The 21,939-nt window shown below is 32.4% G+C and overlaps 2 protein-coding genes across 2 annotated transcripts in view; one reads left to right on the forward strand and one right to left on the reverse strand.

Annotated features, from left to right (window-relative positions):
- Positions 1-652: 652 nt before the first annotated feature.
- Prosalpha7 (proteasome alpha7 subunit) lies at positions 653-6,251 on the forward strand. Its single transcript, XM_088232814.1, has 5 exons — positions 653-815; positions 1,079-1,285; positions 2,616-2,864; positions 4,641-4,753; positions 5,929-6,251. The coding sequence occupies exons 1-5, from the start codon at positions 795-797 to the stop codon at positions 6,104-6,106; spliced, it is 768 nt and encodes a 255-aa protein (XP_088088940.1). The 5' UTR covers positions 653-794; the 3' UTR covers positions 6,107-6,251.
- Positions 6,252-9,743: 3,492 nt separating this feature from the next.
- Positions 9,744-21,939, reverse strand: part of LOC148277498 (organic solute transporter alpha-like protein) — a 38,461-nt gene continuing 26,265 nt past the window's right edge. The window contains exons 3-8 of the mRNA XM_088232818.1: positions 18,551-18,702; positions 16,816-16,964; positions 15,744-15,833; positions 13,959-14,055; positions 12,327-12,579; positions 9,744-10,918 (exon numbers count right to left, since the gene is read on the reverse strand). Coding sequence (XP_088088944.1) covers positions 10,671-10,918; positions 12,327-12,579; positions 13,959-14,055; positions 15,744-15,833; positions 16,816-16,964; positions 18,551-18,702 — 989 coding nt within the window. The 3' untranslated portion in view covers positions 9,744-10,670. The remainder of the gene's footprint in view (positions 10,919-12,326; positions 12,580-13,958; positions 14,056-15,743; positions 15,834-16,815; positions 16,965-18,550; positions 18,703-21,939) is intronic.

The following is a 21,939-nucleotide window of genomic DNA, read 5'->3' on the forward strand; positions in this document are numbered from 1 at the left end:
TTTGTTTGTCCATTCTAATATTTTTTGTACGTCTTTGTTGATGGTTTTAGATATTTCAGAGTAAGACTGATCACCTTATCTTGATCAAGATACGCTGCGATTGGTGTACCAATTTAGTGCCCTATGCACCATTAGGTGCGGAAAAGTAATAATGATGATGATAAACAACCAGACCGGAAAAGAAAATGAATAACAAAATATACGCAATTCGCAGTAATAGTAGTAAAAACAATGTGAATATACAAGAATTACAGAAAATTAATTAAACTTGAAATAATATAATGTAATTCTCGTATATTTTTGTCGTCTATTTTTTAGATATGTACAATGTACCCACATATTATCATTAATATTGTCCTTTCTGTGTTTATTTTTTAAATAAATGCTCATGTATCTTTATTATGTACATAAAAGCAAGCACTTGTTTGATGTTATTATGTTTTGATAAAAGGCCCTAATGAAGGAGAAAAAACAGGTTACTCATTTCTTATATACTCTACATGCATGCAATATCAAGAAAATATTAGCTACATCTATTTTATATACTGCGAAGTAGTAAGAATAAAAAGCACAGCAAACTGTTTTATCAATAGTTTAATTATTTTCCCAGTAGATGTCACTGACATAAAAAATAAAGAAATCTACCTACCCGACAGGTGCCCAACAGCCGACAGCAAATAACGAAATTTGGCATTGTCATTTGTCAGAATCAAATCGAGTTTGCTATTTCGGTTATCAGTAATACATTAACTTGTGTAATTTTCTAACACTCTAACTTATAATAATAAAACGAAATGAGTTCCATTGGTACCGGCGTAAGTAAAACATAAATTTTATTGTTAATTTGAAATATTGTTAAATTTTTAGGTTACAAAAATATAAGCACTTCGATTTTGAATTCATCAATTTAGCGCTTATTACCCAGTTAACTGAATACACATGTTTTAGCAAATATATGTAATATAAACCATTGTATAAATAGTGCAATTTACCCCTTTTATTATGTAAATTTATTGCTCGTCATTTCAATTTAGGTTATGTTTGGTGCTTTTATTATATTTTTTTCTTTAATTTTTAGTACGATCTCTCAGCGTCACAGTTTTCTCCTGATGGTCGTGTATTTCAAGTCGAATATGCAGGGAAAGCTGTGGAAAATTCTGGAACAGTCATTGGACTCAGAGGAAAGGATGGAGTTGTATTTGCTGTAGAAAAACTAATCACGTCTAAACTCTATGAACCAAAAGCAAATAAGAGAATATTTGACATCGATCAGCATATAGGCATGGTAAGTTACTGAACAATGTTTCTTTTTTATTTAACCCTCAGAATGTTGAGCCTTTGACTTAGGTAATAGCAAGTTATCCTCATAGTGCAGATTTTTGCATAATATATAAGACAGGCAGAATTTCGTATTTTTCATAATCTTTATTTTACCCTTTGGCAATAAACTAAGATAAAGTATATTCTCATTCATAGTGAATAAATTGTTTCATTGCCGTTTACAAATCGAGATTACAGGACTCAAAGTGGCTGTAAAAAATAAGTGAGTAAATTGTTTTTTGTAATTTTAAGGATAACTTTTTCACTCGAATTGTTTATATCATTAAATAGCTAACTCTTCTTATTCCTAATTAATATTTATCCACCTTTAATATTATATGTATTTAAATTTATTTCAACAGTGGGAAAACATTTTTGAGAAGGGAATATGGAAGTCTAGGCATTTAAAGGGCTCATGACCTGTCATTGGCTGGTTTAAGCGGCCACTTTACACACTGTGTAACATTCACCATTCTGCTAATGTTTGAACATCCACATTTCCTCAACTCTTCCATCTGTTAAAAAAGTTTTCCCTCTCTGTTGAAATAAATTAAAATATGAATAACTCGCTAGGGAGGAAATCCAGCCAGTCTGCAAACATTTGGACATACTCAAACATTGTTGAATTATATGTACTTGTTTTTTTTTTTAATTACCATAGAATCTTCTGTTCCGGACGCACATAAGTTATAAATAACTAAATTAATTCATACAAATAAATAAAATGAATGGATAAATATAGCTAGATACCCCAGTATTTGTTGGCTGAGTGCTAGGCCCTCAATAAAGACAAATGGTTCGCTTTCAGGTTTGGCCTCAGCGATACCAGGGACAATATAACTAAAAGAATACCCTTTTTCAAATGTAAACCATATTTGTAAGGCCCTAAAAAAAACCGTTGTATTGTGTTTGATATGTTGCATGCATCGCAGCTATCAGTGTGATGACCTGTACAAGCGGGGCGCGCCACTATTTACAAGACCTGCGGCCGGCAGTGCACTGCGAGTGGTGGGGGTAAAGCTACCCACGCCGCTCTAGGCCAGCCGGCGCAGCGTCCTGACTAACCCAGCTGAGCTTGATGATCATGATAAGGCGTATAATGTTGAATAAGAAAGCAGTTGAGTTCCTAACTCTGAACAATTAACGAGTATTATACTTCGTTTCTCCGCCCTGTGTGCTCCTTCCCAAAAAATAATCTATTAGATCTTCCTTTTGTTATGAAACGCTTGAATCATAATTTTGTACCTGTCACATAAAAGATCTCAGGGCACATATAAAAAATATTTTGTTTTCAGGCCGTGTCAGGTCTGATCTCCGACGCCAGACAGATCGTGGAGACAGCACGCTCCGAGGCAGGGAACTACAGCGCCCAGTACGGAGTTCCCGTCCCCCTGAAGTACCTCAATGAACGCGTAGCCATGTACATGCACGCCTACACTCTGTACAGCGCCGTCCGCCCTTATGGCTGCTCCGCGGTCATGTGCTCGTGGAACAAGTTTGATGGGCCGGCCATGTACATGATTGACCCCAGCGGCGTTTCTTATGTAAGTGTTTCAAAATATCAAATAAATAAAATAGCTTAAAATCCGTGCGAAAGTTGTACATTATATCAATTAATAATTTAATTGCAATACAAAAAATTTTAATAAGTTCTTGTGGTATAAGTGCTAAAAGTTAGTAGTCAACAATGACAGTTTGACAACTTTAGGAGACTGAAAACAATATTTTGATGTGGACCACGTTGATCTGTGACAATATAATGTATGTGTCGCAGCTGGATTGCCATTTTAGCCAGAAGACCTATTGGCTAGGCAAATTACAAAATGGCTCCATATTCCGAAAGAGCTATAAACGTGTAGCCATATTGTCTAACATTTACCGTCAACACCCACTAGGGCAGCGCGGCGTATTGCGTCAATATGAGATATTATTTTCACTTTTTTAGTTTTAGTCCTAACACTTACGTACAGAAGTGAAACATGGAACTGGCGAAGGAAGGATGAAAGCCGAGTAAACGCGGTTGAAATGCGATCTCTTTGACGAATGTGTGCGAAATCAATCTATGACAGGGTTACAAATGATCAAATCAGGCGACAGTGTAAATCTGAGTCAAGTATAATTGATAAGACTAAGAACAGGCTCTGAGATGGTTTGGTCATGCAGAATGAATGGACAACAAACGAATGGTAAAATATGTGGCGAAAATGAACTGTAACGTGAGACCAGGACGACCAAGGAAGACGTGGCATGATCAGATAAACCAAAACCTTAAGTCTGGTCATGTCAAAAGCAAACAGAACCAAAGGGCATGTATGAATTTGGAAGAAGCTAGGAATGTATGCCAGGATAGACACGTGAGGCGATCGATTCTCTCTGCCCACCTCTACGGAGAAATGGCGTGATGGTAGTAGTAGTAGTAGTAATTTTCACTGTTTTGTTTGGAACAAATTGTACTGTAGCCACATACAGTACACGGCACTCCATACAAAATTGTGTCACGCAGCCGTAGTGCGGTTAACCTTTAGTATTTCACTTAGTTATACTTAGTAATTATACCTCGAATTCATTCATTAGACGTACCTGTAGAAATTATAATGGACTTAGTATTGATGTAGACATTTTTAACTGCACGTTGCATTTGTACAGAAAATTTCTTCACTGGGTCGATTATTTGGGATAGTTGCTGAATGTGCATTTTGAGTGGTTTATGCTATGTATATGTGCCATATGTAATGTATATGTTTGTGCATGTTTTATATGTGCGTTCATGTGTGTGCGTGGATGGCTCGGAGTGTACATTCGGTATTTTTATTTATTTTAATTTATTACCTCCATGGAAAACGCAAATGTTAACAATTATTCTTTTCTCACTTTAAATTTTTATTTTTATTTTTTTTTTTGTCACATTTAATGTTTATATCTTTAGCATAGTTTATGAAAACTTAATTGGTCTGAAAAAAATATTAAAAAATTGTTGTTTTTAATACTTATTATGTATGACTATGTTTTCTGAATAAAATAAAAATAAAATTAGCAGTGTGTAAAGTAGTCACTAAGTTTGAGTGGCTGCTTTACACGCTGTGTATTTACCATTCTACCTATGTTTGAAAAACCATATTTCTTCAATTCTTACATCTATTGATTTTTGTGAAGTCAAAGAGCTAAAACATTTATTGGTTGCGGGAGAGACTCATCTGACTAATTTATTTCACCTACATACTAGGCAACACCTGAGAATATTTTTCAATTCTTATACTTCTTGGACCATTTAGTTTTATTAATAATACTGTTGTTATATTTGTTTTATTGTTTATTTTTAGTCATATTTTGGGTGCGCTGTTGGCAAAGCAAAACAAGCAGCAAAAACAGAAATAGAAAAGCTCAAACTAGCTGATATGCCCATTTCCGATCTGGTGAAAGAAGCTGCTAGAATGTAAGTACCTAATTATGAATCCTAACATATTTAATAAAAGTTGTGACATGTATTGGTTCTTTTTTTGTTTTTTCTAATCAATTTAGTTGTAAAAAAATATTTACTAGAAAAAAATCTACATGCAATTCTGCTTGAGTTCCATCAGTTTGTTATATGGAAATATCTTAGGTTAGTGATGGGTAACCTTTTTAGCTTTGCATGTCAAAATTCTGGTAATACCTGGTTTGGCCTGAGGATATTGATAAGTTTTGCAGCCCTAGTAAATGAAAGAGTTTTGTTTTTGAACTGTTTATTTATTTTTATTAAAAAACTCAATGCAATAATAATTTTTTTCATAAATATATTTTATGTATACCTTGATAAAGAAGCTTTGAAACCGGTCGGTAGAAAAAAAAGTGGTATTTTATCCAATAATGATTATTTACATCAGTGCCTTTTTTTGCTGAATTGCATCTTCAGTTAATATTTGAGCAAAGAAAACACATCGCTCGTTCTTAGGTGAAGATTGTTCGTAAACAATGCATGTCCTAAGTTATCCATCACTGTCTTAAATAGTCGGGTTCACCTCGATCCTTGCAACATGGCCTGGCTAGCCTATTCTTCCTACTTTTATGTGATTTGTTATCGAATGTTCCTGATAAATCCTTGTATAACTCGAGAGCTACAGAAAATTGGATACAAAAAATGATTTCTTACGTGCTGTAAAAATTAGCGCATTAAATTGCAGCAAAGTTTCTTAAAATGTACAAATTTTAAAAAAAAATATTTTTATAAAAACGAACTATTTTTAACAACGTCATTTGTTCAAATCAATCAACCAATGATAGGAGAGTTGTGGAAGATATCTGGTTTACTTACCGTCAACGGACCAATCGGTAGAACTGACCGAGAAGAAGTGGAAGAGAACTTGAGACGTTACACGCGGAGTATTTTCAGTAATACTAAACTTTTAAGTAATCATAGCCCTGATAATATGATACATAAAACTTTTTTTTAAAAAAATGGCTTAGTTTGATACTCTATTAACAAATAAATAAAAACCACTGAACTTCGTCATTGTATCTGAAATGCCATTCTTCGTTATCTTACATGGTTCCAAATATTCATAACACTACCTTTTTTTTAATGTTTTTTTAGTTATTTTCAGATGAATACATTTTTTATTTATTTTTCAGCATCTATCTCGTCCACGATGAACTTAAGGATAAAAACTTTGAACTGGAACTCTCGTGGGTAGGAGAAATCACTAAAGGAGTCCATCAACGAGTCCCGGCGAACATTCTTCAGGAAGCGGAAAGAACAGCCAAGCAGGCCTTACAAGAAGACTCAGACTCCGATAATGAAGATATGTAATTATTTATTTTAATACACAACTTACGAGTCGTAAATGTATGTATTAAATAACTCCCCCAAGTATTTTTCCAGCAGAAAAATGATAAATTGATTACTTTTTTTCTAAACATAATTTTATTAAATAAATAAAACTTTTATACATAAATGTTTTTATTTTACATTTTTCTTACATGACTGTATGTATTTTTACTACCCTACTATTTTTTATTCCAATTTGCAATAATATTTTTGAAAAGTTTGTCGCTTACAATATATTAATGTATTTAGGTATTGTGATTTTTTATTACGTACAACATGTTAAAGAATCCATGAGTATTATTTACATTAGAATACACTGAAACATCGGTTTACATGGGGGATAGGTTTCCTTTTATAAAAATTGTTTTGGGATTGGAAAAATGAAATTGTGTACTATTTATCGTACCTTAATTTTATTAATAAAATATAACATGACAATAAAATCGTAACAAAGATAATTCACTATCCCCCTTCCCTTGCGCATACCTTTCTGCGCCTAGTAAATAAAAGAGCGATGTAGGGAATTCCAAAAATGAATAGTATGTTACTATTATTACACATTGTTAAATTAATGTTTTTTTTTTTATTTCATTTCTGTACTGTTATTTTGAAACCGTGTAAAAGAAGTTCCACCAGTGTATTGTGTTAAGTCTTCTGAATTTAAATTCTTATGTCTTAAAAACTACTGTTTTCTGTATTGTTAGAATAGAAAGAAAATATGTTAATAGTAAGCCAATAACCATAAAAATAACTCACATGCATGACTTACCTTAAATCCAGTTGGTAATTTGTTTATTTTAACTACAAGTAATTATGACGACTCATGAAGTTGCAACAAAATATTGAATTAGATTTTTTCCAAGTCATTTTTTTAAATATAGGTATTAGATGTTGTTTGCGAGACATGTTGCCAGAATAACTAAAGATGGACTAAAAGGACAGTCGAGTGGAGACCTCGCGGAGACAAAAAAAGTAGAGGGAGACTCCCACACGATGGTCGGATATCAAAGAATTGCTGGCGACTGGATGCAGAAAGCACAAGACAGGAATGTATGGAGGAGGCTTATGTGGACGGAAATGATTGTATGATGATGATGAGATGTAGGAAAAACTTTTATCCTTCGACGTTATGGTCAACCTACTCTAGCGTAGCTTAAATCTCTGACTTCTAATTTGAAGTCCACAACAATCCAACCTCCGCCCAACTTCTTGCAAAATTTATATCTGTTTCTCACAACTGTGATGCTTTGATTTGCAGTTTGTGTAGATTTTTTTAGACGAATAAAAAATCTTTTTAGAAGCAGAAGCACATTTTGAAATGCAGAAAGTAAAAAGATAAAACTCATTCATTATTGATTTCGAAAAATTGTACCTTGAATTACATTTTGCATATAAAATTTTCTCAATTTCTTTATGCCAATCGAGTAGAATATTTCATTTTAAAAATGCGACGCTGCGGTTTTCTGTCCTTGCCTAATACTTTTGTGAAATGTCGACAAGTGGGACCTAAACAAAAAATAGTTTTGAATAGAGTTGCATGTGTAAAAAAATACATTATTAGAATACAAAACATTTATTTCAGTCATAGAAATTACATGCATTTTTCAGATAAATATGTTAATAATATTAATGAATGTATTGCAGTACATCTTAGCTTATTTATAAAATAAATAAAATTATAAAATGAACACACTCCATTGTGCATATTCGTTCTTTGCAATATTACCATCAACTTTGCAATCAACCAACTAACAAATTAAAACATTTGAGTCTATATTTTGTAAAAATAATACTACATATAAATTGTTCGTGTTTATAATGAAATTAATTTGTGACGAAAATGTTGTTGATGGTTTAATAATTTTCAATGTTATTTTTAATACAAATTATGAAAATACCTCAGAGTAATAATTCGTGAACTTATTATTACTCTGAGGAAAATACTCTCTTTGATAGACTTATCTAGGCATTTTTTTGGTAACAATCAACAAATTAAATTTCATCAAACATGCATCAGTCATTAAAATATTAAATCCATAAAAATAATACTGTTGATAATAAAGTGTTTAATTGAATAAAACAAAACAAGACAAAGGCAATATTCAATATAAAGAATAAACTAAAGAGAAAGAGTACAAGAAATACATCACTAGAAACATAAAAATAAGGGATATAAAATCTGTACCGCAGAGGCAGACGGATGCAAATCCAAATGTCAAATGTTTCTACAAAATCTCAAAGAATCTACTTTCTCTACTTAGAGATTTTAAAATTATTATCACTTGATTTCTAATAATTGATAGCATTAATTTATATTTTCAGTATCTTAATACATTGGTTCTTTTATTATAAGACTTCAATTTCTTCTAAATCAATGGACATTATCATAAACTGGATAAGAAAATCGAAATGTCATTTCATCAAATTCTGGATTTGCATCCGTCTGCCTCTGAGGTACAGATATTTTGAAATAATTTGTTTATCTTACTCGTGTATAATAATATCGATGTTAAGGACATTAGACACATCGAATCTTGTAATTAAAGCAGAATTTATTATACTTTATCCATCTTTTATTCTCGAAAATCTTTGTGAATCTAAATGAATATAATTTTTACTAAGCAATCACATACAGAAGCATTTACAATTACATCATGACAAGTGCATTTTTGGTATAAAGTATGTGCGGCTACTTATATGCATCTTATTATTAAACATTTATTATATCGTTATTTTGAATGAGTAACGTAAATCTGAAGCTTTTTGCCAAATTTTAAACACGGTCGAGAATTCTCGCTCTCTCGCAATTTCTCTTTGCAATCTCTCGATTCGTAAGTTTAGTAATCTAACAATTATTATTATTACCTAAAACCTAATCTCGAACACTGGAATATAAAATAGAACGCTGATATGTTTTGCTTTTCTTAATTCAATGCAATGCTAATAATTTCATAGGTACTTTTTAGATCAACAATTTCATAACTTATTGAATTCCCTTTTGTGAAATGACGTTTGTTAATTTTTTTTGTATTTTTATTTATTATATCTTATAAATAATCTAAAAATAATCAACTACACAAATGTTGTGTATAATTTTGCATAGAAAATATTTCTCTAAAATATACAGTGGAACCTGTATGTAATATGACGAATATAAGAACAATTTTTGCCATTTAACTGAAATTCCATTTAGATGTTTCCAACTCCTAAAAATGGTACAAACATTAAAAAAAAAAGTTATTTGGGCCCTAACTTTATTGTACTAAATAGATATACATATTGATAGGAGTGGAAGTGGAGGGAGAGGTTAATGTAGAAGGTTAATGTTTAGGTTAATGTAAAACAATAGTTGCTATTAATTAAAAAAAACAGCTAACAGTAATTCCAATTCCGATCATGGGGTCTATTTGTGTCATCCAATATCCCAGTGCCGGGTGTGGGAGTGATGATGATTGCAGAATATACTAAGGAATTTTTTTTTCATCAAAATGTGATGATTATCGATTATTACGAAAATAGGGGGTTGGCGACTATAAGGTTTCCACTGTATAAACAAAAAAAAATGTAATTGATGTTTTGGGTATTATCACTGGAATTCATACTTTAATAAAAAATAACAAATAAAGAGTAAGTACATATTTAATCTGAAATAATTCATTATAAATAATTTTATTAAGTATTTTGAAAATAGAATGGTTTATTCGTGCTAAAAGCTTTATTTTGAGTTGTTATGCCATGTACAGTGTTAGCACTCCTTGCTGATATTTAGACTTTGTTGTACTGCTATGATCAAAACATAAGAATTAAGTCATAATAACCTAAAAAAATCACCTCAGTACCTGTGAAAATCTCAAAGTAAAAACATACTGTAAATTTATGTTTAAATTAATGTATCTGTTAATTACAAATGAAGTTTCTTTACGGACACTTTTATAGTTTATATTTAATTTAAAGAGTGAAAATAAAATAAGATTGTCCTAAAATATTTACAACACACATGAACATGCAAGAATAAACACAGAACACACTTACTATAGTATATATACTAAAAATACATTGCAAAGGTAAGGTAAATTTACGTAAAAAGAATAAACATTTTATTGAAATTTCCGGCATTCCAATAATTGGTTTACATACATCACAGCTCAGTGCCAAAATCATAAATTTGCTAGAATATCGCATTGATAAATTATTCAGATTTAATACTAAAAACTGGGATTAAAATATATGTAATTTATTACCCAACAAGCTTCAAAATATAGTTAAATAAGTCTTATTATAATATTTTAAACTTCCTGTTTTTCTCTTTAAAACTTTAGTTTAAATCAGTGATTATTTTTTTTCTTTAAAACATTAGTTTAAAAAAAGTGTCTCAAAACTGATAAAATAATATATTATTTTGACAAAGACGAAGAGCCTCGTTGGCAAATGAAGTTGTCTACGCATTTACAAGTTTCATAAAATAATAATCTTTATTCCGCACTGTGCCTATTTACCACATTTTTATTCCTTTAATGCTAAAATGCTAGCACAATTATATTTTGTTTTACAACCGTTCATCAATAAAGTTCTGATTATCAAATTGGTTTGTATTGTTGTTCAATCTTGGTTGTATGTAGTGGATACTCTCTCCCCCAACTTGTTTCTCTATGTTTGCGCTAATTGTTGGAAGGGAACAAACCTGCTGTACTCCCTCGGGACGTTTTTCTAGTTCTGGAATTGACTTTTTGTATAGGCTCCTTGCCCAATATGCCAGTACTATCATCTCTAAGAGCATTGCGGAGTTATACAACACTAAAAATATATCAAATTGAATGTAAGTCCTGAAAAAGAGTGCGATAATAACATTGACCAATAAATGTAATAATCACAATCAATTTGACTCGACAGGGACCAATAAGCGCAATAATAAAAATCAATATGGTTTCAGAGGCCAGCAAGTGTAACAATATTAATCAGTTTGGTTTGACAGGGGCTTATACTTCCCAGCTAAGGCTAAAATTCATATCTGCTGAAGTGCAGATTTTACAGAAGATTACTGTTTAATCAACACAGGGCTCTTGGCCTCATAGAGCTAGGGATACGTTTTTATTTTTTATAATATGTGTCTTCATATGAATAAATGAAAAAAAAAAACAATTAAAAGATATTACAAATTGTATTTAGTAGTAATATTGTGCACATATATTTTTATCTGAATAAACTAAACTTAAAACTTTGCAAGTCCGATTTCTTTAAAAAAAAAAAATCATCTCATATTTGAGAAGCAGAAATGACTTGTTAGCTTATTAAACATGTGAGGCTATCGAATATCTATTACAAAAAAAGAAAACGCAAAACAAGTTTTTTTTTCAGCCATGACTTAGCAGGGCAGAATGTAATATTCAGTTCGATTTGACAGGGTCCAATAAGTGCAATTATATCATCAATTCAGTTTGACAGGGGCCAATAGGGTGTATTAACCCATTCCACCACAAATATGTACACATTAATTGTTGTCATAATACATAATTTAATTTTGTACAAAATAATATCAAAACCCAAATACTTGTTTTATGAAAATGGTAAGTATATAAGATAGATGTGACTTTTTGTAGGTGCTAAAGAGGAAATATGGAAGGAGGTTATAAAAAATACACAACACCCAGACCAATTGAGAAAAAAATCTTTCTTGAATTTTTCCCTTGCAACTGGTGGAAATCGAACCCGCGATGCCAGTTTCACAGTTGGCCATCTAACCAACTGCGCTATGACGCCTGTCTAGTCTATATAATAACTAGTCATCTTCTTAGGAGAGTTTTGGGAAGGGGTAATACTCTTTCAAACATTAAGACAAAATGGTGAATCGCCGACCCGATTCAGTTTTACAGGGCCCAATAAGTGTAATTATAATATTTTAATTGAGTTTGACAGGGGGTATTGCTTTTAAGACACTAATGTAATATTACAGAACACCTATCTCACCGGGAATCAAACCCAAAAACACCCGTGCCAGAAGCCGGTACATTGTCCATTGCACCACACACACTTGAAAACACTTTACTATTAACCTTGTCAAGAATCAAACCTAGCATCTCATGCGATGGACATCATCCATGGTGAGCAAATGTGCTAATCATTTGACTATGGAGCGGTCACTAAACATTAAAAAAAATATATTAAATTATGAACAGTTGGCATCTTTGTCTATAGAAATACTTACAACTTGCGTATACTGAAGGAGTAATGGGAGGTTTGCACGGTAATACGCTTGCCCAGACCAGTACCCTCGCCAGAAGACCCTGTAGCTTAGAAGACAGCAGAACCAGCTGCAAGGCGAAGAACTTGGTAGGCAGGGAGTAACTTTCCAAAGTCTCCCTCAGCATTCTGATGGTCATAATCATGGCCCAAATCCCAAGGAAGATAGAAGCCACAACAAAAGGCTGCAGGTACATGTAGTTTACTTGGTATAAACTCTGTAAAAAAATCAATATGCTTATGTAAATAAAAACAAGACACATGTATAACTTATTTTATATTGTTTTGTATGTTGTACAAGAAATTAAAAAAAAAAAAAACACCAATTGTAATTCCATCTATTTTGTGTTATTATAAAAATATGCATGTGAAATCGTATTGACTAATATCATATTTACAAATTGTGTGTTTTCAAAAGAGGTGGTTAAAGCAAAACCGCTACTATTTATGATCACTGTTTTTGGGAAGACCTGTTAGAAGAACTGTTACAGACGTCATCGGAACCTAGCATCCCTCACTAAGGCCTTTAAAAATAGAAACCCCAGTATAATGTAAGCGAAGTACTGTTCCCTCAATAAAGACTCTTATTTGTTACCTTCGGGGGTGGTTTTCACTATACCGAGGCCTATAAAATTAGGTATAGAAAATATAAAGATGAATAAAAATCCATTGCTCGATAATCATTTAATGTAATATTTCTGTGTCACATATGTTGCTACCCGCACGGTTTACACCCTAATGCGGTCATGTGGCGGGGGGAGGTAGTCCTGTAATCCTTTTACGCGGCGAGAGGAAGACAGATAGAGTGGGCGAATAGCGCACTTTCCCTCTCGCGACGTGATTGGATGACCGACTCACGCCCGCCATTGGCCCAGTGTATTTTTTATGTGAGGGCCGCAGGGCCTCATAATAAATCAGGCTCACTCTATCGCTCGTGTTGGAATCATCTCTTCGCTCCACCCTCCGCCAATACCGACTACTCTACACGACCTTCGCCTGCCCTTGGTTTTGAATACTGGACTTCTCACCTTACGGATCCCGACCGCGGCACTTTCTTCTAGAGTTACAAGTCCTTTTTAAGACTAAGAGTCAAATCGGCTTTTACTGTAGTGAAAACAGTGTGTGCTCAGTTCTTCGGTTTCCGCTGCCTTACAACCAGCAGAAGGGACGGCCTAGTGCACGTGGTGGACCTGCTAAATTTGCCAATAGCGCGTCAGTTACACCAACAAAACCAGTAACGAACAGATTATTTTCTTAACTTAAACGAAATTGTCAAACATTTATTAAAATTTTTGACCACGAAATTATTGCTTAAATAAGTTATAGGAATTTTTTTTTGATATGGGAATTTGCTGAATCTTACATAAGTGACGAAATATAACAATTTAAATTCTTAGTTCCTGAAGTTTATTTAAATTTTAGTGCTATTTTCAAATAGCCAAAAGTCATTAATAACTGTGCTAAAAAAGTGAGAATCAAGTTGAACTATGGGAGGGCTTGAACCTTAGACCTCTGATCCGTTAGTCCGAGCCATGACTATTAGGCCACAACTCGATTAATGTTTGTTATTTTTACTTTTGCAATACAAAACATGTACCTGTTCTTCCGCCCACATAACTAGAAGTATCATATAAACTAATCCTTGGACCACAGGGAGCTGAAGAACTAACATTCTTAGAAATCTAACGTTTCTCCTGAAAAATGAAAAACAAATTTTTAGATCAAATGTAATTTGTATTATTACTTAATTTATTTTTTGTATCAAAAAACACATTCAATTATAGAATTTGAATAATAAAATCCGTCAACCCCATTGACATATTAATACATAGAAGCGCCCTATGGAGTAAAATATTTTAAATAGTAGTGACACATAAATGTGCCCATAGTTACTGAGTTTGTTTATTTACACCAGGGTTCATTTAATGAGCATGCATATACTATGAAAAATTGGAGGATACATTTTCGGTAGATAAATCAGTTTGTATTTTAACATTAAAAATCAACATTCATTTTTGGTGGATCCCAATCAGATTCTTTCCTTAAATTCATTATAATTTCGTCCTCCTTATTTCTTTTTAATATAATAAGTTAATATATATATTATATAATAATTCAAAAATAATATTAAGTCACATTATTATATTTAAAAAGAGCATTCTTCTCAGTTCACCCCTGTAACTAAGAATAGCTTCGCAATTGCGCAGCTAGGCGTTGTTTGATGTTTATAATTATAATTATTGTTTTAAGCTTCGCTAATAAATGATGATAAAATTTTTATCCGAAAGGTTTTAACACGCTTTCATGACACAAGCAGGGCACTTTGGTTCCAATTCTAAGCGTCACACCTGGCTGACGGTCGAAGAATGGCTACATACGCGTGGGGCATGGCTGACATCTCATCATTTTTGAGGGCTCAGGGCATGTCTATGTGTCCATTGTCAACCTTTATTATTTTATTTCGAGCTTTTGTCAACCCTTTTTATTTTACATCGAGCTTTTGTCTAACCGTTCAAATACCAGACAAATTCAACAGATTTTGGAATGCTTTTAGGGAAGAAAAATACTGTCAATTGCGATAAGTTTTGTTAGAGGATATCTTGAGAAATCAAAAGCGAAATGGTCTCTCACCGTGTGTTAAATTGGTGGTTAGTTATATTCAAGACTATTTACATGCCCATGTTCATGTTATGGTGTATCATGAGTTTGCGCAAGATATTTTGTTTGTGGCCAATAATTACACGGCAAAGAGTCTAATTATTATATGTTTAATGTTCTTATTCTATCCAACTGAATTAAGGAATATGTAACAATCAATTAACTCAAAAAAAAAAAATTCATGCAGGGAAGTACTAAATCCTTTAAAGACACTACTGTGAGGCTCTTGATAATCTATTTATCATAACTTAAAGCACAAAAATGTAGGAACTTTGGCGGGCAAGCAATATTTTACAGCCAAGAGTAAAACGGACTGGTCAAAAAAATACTTTTTTAAATTCTTTTTTTAGCACCACAACAAGCCAGAAGGCCCAATCACTATTGAACCCAGACTTGAGAAAAAACACATTATTTATTTTGTGTCCTCACTGGGAATCGAACCCAGAACCTTCTGTGCGTGAGTCAAGCATCTTAGCCATTACACCGCCAAGATTGCTTTGGAGAATAAGGTTTTTAAAATATTTTTTTTCAGACGTTTTGGAAATATGACAAATCTCATTGCTATCAAAAAGCTGAAAGTTTTTTTATTTTTTCAGAGCAGATTGTTGTAAAACCATATTAACTGCTGCTTTTGAACTTACAAACATTATTCAATTCAGTTATACTTTAATTTTTTTTTAATCAACATTTTATGGTCTAAGGCAAACAATAAAAGATGTCTTACTTATTAACTGAAAGAAGTGGCAAACAGCTACAACATGGCCAACAGCAGCATGGAGCAACTCGGGGGTTAAGAGAGTCAGGCTTCACCTTCCTGTTTAAAATATTTTTACAAAAATAATACATGGAATAAATATATGCCTTATACATTCGAGTCGTCTATTTCCAAAACCGGCTATCTCCCTATGGCGGGCATACGGATATAGTGGGTTTTAGAAATAGACGACTCATTTATATCTTATTTATCTCAGTACAATAAACGAGAAGTGCCTCTGAACAAAAGTCGGGCAGGTTTTGAGTATATCACAATTTATATCTAACATAAAGTATTTTTAAAAAATCTATATTACATTGTTTTTTTCTTGTAATGTAATTAAGTAATTTTTTTTTAATGAAGACTATTAAAAATATTTATTTGTTTATACATATATGAAAAATGAACATGAAAAATAGATATTTCAACAGAAGGGGAGAACCTTTTTTACTTTTAATAGGGAATGTACAAATTAATTTAAAATTTTAAAATATTTACAAAAGACATAACGATACAGATGAAAAGAAACATATAAAATGAAAAAAAAATTAAAATAGTTCAAGAAAAAAAATGTGTTAATTTAAAACAAAAAGGTTTGACAGAAATAAACATTAGTAGGTATTAAACAGATTAACATTATTGGTTGGTTTAGTGATCACACAACACATTGTGTAGCATTCACTATTATGCCTTTGTTCGAACATAAATATTTCTCGAGAAATTTAATAAATTAATATTTAATATTGACAGGTTAGGAATCAAACCCGAGGCGACAGCCACAGTAGCATAAGCTAAACAGTAGACTATGAGCAAATAAAAATTATTATTTTGTTTTATTTCTATTTCAGTATTACTATTCAATGAAAACATCTCCATATTATATTTATCAAGATTTTAACACAACTTAAAGCATTACTTTAATTCTAAATATATGGAATTGCTGAATGCTGGATGCTATTGGAACTCTGTAATAGCCCAGTGCACGATCAGGCGTGAACAAGACAATAATGGAACATTATTTGTAAATGACAGATGACAATACCTGATGAGTTCGGCTTCCCCTCCACAGTATGCCACGAAGAGACAAAATAGCTGGTACATGGCGAACATGAACATTCCCTGAGCAACCGCTTCAGCCAGCAAATGAGCCCGAGGAACAACAGTAGCACAGTACGTGGCTAGCCCCACCACCTAAAAATCATTTATCATAGTCAAAATAAGGTAGATGACTGAGAAAACTATGTATTCTTGGGCACCGATTACAATGAGAACTAAAAAAAATCTAATATCTACATTTTCTTTTATGTATTTATTTATACAAAGGTAAAAAAATAATAACGTATCCCTAACTTCGTAAGGCCAAAAGCCCTGTGTCAAGTTGGCATACAACATAATGGAAGGTGGAAGCATACATATTGTTCAAGAATTCAAAAATAACAATTACCTATTACATAAACATAAATGTTGATCAACATCTGAATAACAACAACAAATATATAAATCTATGCCATGTCTCGCAGCAGTCCTGCAATGGTCTCTTCCCTTAGATAAAATCAAAAGTTGTACACTTCTCTTGTAAATGCTAAAAATGACTATAAACATAGGTACTCGATGTTTATCGCCAAAGCATAGAGATAATCAAATGCCAATTTTAAAACAGCTCTGATAATTATAATTAGCGCGATTTTTTGCCGTGTAATAGTTTAAAAGCCCCGTTAAGCTCTAGGGAAAAATATTCCGCGTTAAGTCAAATATTTACATGAAAATCTTTTAGTAAATTACGTTCATAGGAAGTAGGAAGAAACACAAACATCAGCCTGACGTCAAATACACGGCGCCTGTTAAGTATACCTTTATTGACAAAGGCCCTTTATGTAGAATTAATCTAGGGGCACTCCTATTTTACTAATTTCCCTGGGTATCTTATAACACCATATCGCTATTTTTAAAATAATAATAGTCACATCGAATTTGCGGAAAACTCTATCGGATATTAAATTTTATCAAAAGATATATATTAGAAATAAGTTTTCACAACAATATATATTTTTATTTAAAATGAGTTTAATTTTTAGATAATTTAGATTTTAAATATTGTTAGTAAAATTTTATCGAATTGAATTTTTAATTCATTGACTGTCCTGTCAGTCACGGTACTCCATTAGTATTTCCTTCTTAAAGAGATTTTACATCTTCCATGCATATTATATTGGATAATTATTACTTAATTATGATTAATTCATTGTTTATTATGCAGTACCACCAGTATGTTTATTTAATTTATTGATAAGGAAGTTTAAATGTTGGTTGGAAGAAATTGCCATTTGGAAATAACACCATACCATATAATAGGGACTTGAATAAATTCTCGCTGTTTCCCAACTCATGGTGTTATCTTAGCCTTTTTACAGTCGGCAATACTACAGCCAACTTCATCGTGAAGTTCTCCCATTAGGCTTGAAAAAACAGTATACGTTATTCCGCGGAAATGTAAACTACATATTTTTTCATAGCCTGAAAGTACCTAAAAATAAACACTTCAAACACATTATTATACCCACATTTCCGTTCCAGCCTAAAAGTTCACCAATCATAAACGCGCACAATAACGGAATAATGCAACGAACAACCCTTCATGGGGTAAATGCTGACGTCACATTGTAACCAATTCCAGGGGGGATTTTAAAAACGTAAATCATTAATCAATTGATGAGCCTTAATAAATTTTTGTCTTAATTTTAAAAATCAATAAACTTCATAAACGTATATTAACTTACCGGATAGACGCTGACAATGAAGGCAGTGTGGGTTTTGACTCCGGAGGATGCGTGCTTCATGACATGGCGAAGAGTGTCCAAGTACAGAGCCAGCATGATAAGGACTGCTATTCCCCCACAGGAAAACAGAATCACTCCGTATACGTTGATGGCTGAAAAAACAAACCGTTTGTGGAAAATAATATTTTAAATTTAACACCTTATTCTTGAATATAAGCTTTAATTATTTATTAATTATTTATTAATAATTAAAGCTTTTATGATTTATTTATAAGTTACTACCGAAACATCACTTTACTCTCAAGGTTTCGCATTTCTACAGGAGGAGCATTGACGCGACATCGTATTGACTTATCTAGTTTTTTTGGAATCCATTGTTCTTTTAGATATTTCGTAGCAGAGTCGTGCAGATATTTATAAATAAGCTAACAGAGTTTGTATTCTACCCTCTGTGGAAAACAGCCAGTGTAATTCCCGAAGTACTGAAGTGATATGACTGAACTTAGAGATTCCAAAAATAAATCTTTCACTGAATCTCTTAATATGCAGCAGTGCAAAATATTGATCATCTCCTCCTTATAAGCATCTAGTGTTGCATACGGCAATGCATTAGTACTACAGTTGCAGCAAACCAACTATAGTCTTATGAACTAACGAAATATTGCAGTATAAAAACACGTTAAAAATATTGATTGGCTATTTTTTTAAGCCCTGCATGAAGCATAGAAAATAATAATATATCTACCTAAATTATTGTTTAAAATGCATATTTCATAATTAATAACTTCACTGTATATATCATAATTAATAAAATACTGGTAAAAATCAAATGCCAAATGTTTAAAATGATGAATAAATTATTCTTATAGTGGGTACTCATTTTATATTGATACCCACCGGAGCGATAATAATGGCACGTGAACAAAATTGACGATTTTGAGAAATATGCAGAATCATTCCTGAATATATTTTTTATCAGCATAATCAACGCCACAATTCTTTAAAAATATTAATGTGGCCCTAAAAGCAAAAAAGCAAGTCAGCCTCATGGCGTAATGGCCAGCCCGTTTGCCTACCATGCGAGAAGTCTCGGGTTCGATTCCCGAATGGTTAATATGAAATATTTAAAAGGATGTTTTCACACCAGAATATCGCATAGTCCTTCGACTGGTACCTGAAGCGTAAGACTGATCATCTTACCTGCATGTAACAAAAATGATCAAGATACGCTGCGATTGGTGTACTAATTCAGTGCCCTATGCACCATTAGGTGAAGAAAAGGAATGATGATGACTATGTTGATACACACCCGAGCGATAATATTGGCACATATACAAAATTGAAAATTTTGAGTTAAATATGCAGAAACATTCTTGAATATATATCAACTAATATTAAATGACAAAACATTTCCGTTTCGCGATGTATAATCCTGCTGCTCAATTACATATTTGAATTTCACGGGCGTAAATATGGAAAATATTCCAAAACTGCTATTTTTATTTATTTATTTATTATTTATCATGCTATTTATTGCATTAAGCCGGCGATTGGCAAGCCAAATGTCAAGAAAAGCAGTCGCCAAAGTAATTGTAATTAAATTTTATTTTTTTGTTTTAGATACTCCTTACCGCCGTTTCCTTAATGCCGATTTTTCGCCAGTGAACTGTATTTATTTGCGAGGAAAACAAAAAACAAACCGACACGAGCGTTGACTTAGAGATTACGCCCGCGTTGACTTATAACTGCGATAACTTAAGCATGTTCATTATTGTTCATTGTGATCGCTCAAATGCTTAGCATGTTTTAAGCACGTCGATAGTTATTTGTGATTGAGCTACAGAACACATAAAAATATATTGTAATATAAATTATCATGATATATTGAAATAAAAGTTACAAAAACCGCAATCAAACTATAAAATGAAGAAATCTTTTCAAACATATCCGTGTTCATTTTAGATATTTATTACGAGTAGGTACCTGATTTAATATAATATAACTAAGTATTAACGTAAGTTATGCATATTTAATTTTACTATTGCAATAGGCAATATTTACATTACATATTATTATAACATAAAAATGTATATGTAATAATACATTCTGACTACGTTATCTTACTTATAGAAGGTTCTGTTTTCGTTTTACTAGTACAACAATGAGCTTCTTGAATTTCGTCGTTTAAATGTATGTTGTATAAATAACAACAATATTATTCTTAGCTGAATCTCAAAATTTTTCGTACTTACTAAGTAAAAACTGATAAAAACCAAGAGTAAAAACTGATAGTAAATCTTCGTCATCATCACTGCATTATTTATTTGATTTTTATTTGGGAAAAAAACAACAGTTTTTACATATATTGTATACAGAAATCAAGAATATATATAAACGAAGACGGAAAAGCTATTGATTAAGTACATTATCGGTATCAAAATAAAAGCAATTATCCTCACAATTACGGTGTACAGGGCACTGCATTGGTATCGGTAACAATCGCAGCGTATCACGATCATTTTTGTCATAAGAAGGTAAAATTATCAATATTCGCTTCTGGTGTCAGTCCAGGGATTATTTATTTATTTGTTCTTTTACAATTTATGTATTGCTTTTTTACATTAATGATAATGTTACCTTACTGGAGTGTCCTGTGCCGAGGGAGACATTTAACATGATTTTGAACCATGCCTTATTAAATATAATTAAATTATAATATCAAATACATTTAAAACATAATAAAAAACACATCTTCTTCTCTTAGCACCCTGTCAGGTATCCCCAACGTTGGCAATCACTCTGGCAAAAGTCTCTCTGTCCTGTGCTGCCCGGAAAATCAGCTCCACAGTCCTGAAGCCAGTCCAGTCTCGTACATTTCGCAGCCAGGATATCTGTCTTCTTCCAGCCCCTCTGTGACCCCTAATCTTGCCTTTCAAAATTAAATGAAGCAAGTGGTACTTTTTTCCAAGCATTATATGCCCCAGATATGAAATTTTACGAACTTTTATGGTGGTTAAGAGTTTTCTGTTTGTACTAGCTCGACTGAAGACTTCTAAGTTCGTTATCAGGTCTGTCCAAGATATCCTAAGCATTCTGCGATGCAACCACATCTCAAAAGCCTCCAGCCTATTCATAGTGTTCACTTTCAGAGTCCAAGTCTCACAGCCATACGACAATACAGACCACACATAACATTTTACCAATATTTGCCTTATTTTCAAGTTGAGATTAGAATTGCAGAAGAGGGATTTCATTTTATTAAAAACAGCTCTTGCTGTCTTAATTCTGCATTTAATTTCTATATCTGGGTCGAAGGTCTCTGTTAGAATGCTGCTGAGGTATTTAAATTTGTCCACCTTTTTAATGTCAGTACCCTTTAATTTGAGAAA

Source organism: Micrasema longulum, unplaced genomic scaffold (assembly GCF_059751315.1).
Source record: "Micrasema longulum isolate JH-2025_06_02 unplaced genomic scaffold, ASM5975131v1 h1tg001021l, whole genome shotgun sequence".
NCBI lineage: Eukaryota > Metazoa > Arthropoda > Insecta > Trichoptera > Brachycentridae > Micrasema > Micrasema longulum.

Excerpts from the sequence above, each read along its gene's own strand:
- Prosalpha7 (XM_088232814.1), top strand. The coding sequence starts at position 795 with ATGAGTTCCATTGGTACCGGC. Across the intron at positions 816-1,078 it reads TGAGTTCCATTGGTACCGGC|TACGATCTCTCAGCGTCACA; the intron begins GTAAGTAAAACA and ends TTTAATTTTTAG. Across the intron at positions 4,754-5,928 it reads GTGAAAGAAGCTGCTAGAAT|CATCTATCTCGTCCACGATG; the intron begins GTAAGTACCTAA and ends TTTATTTTTCAG.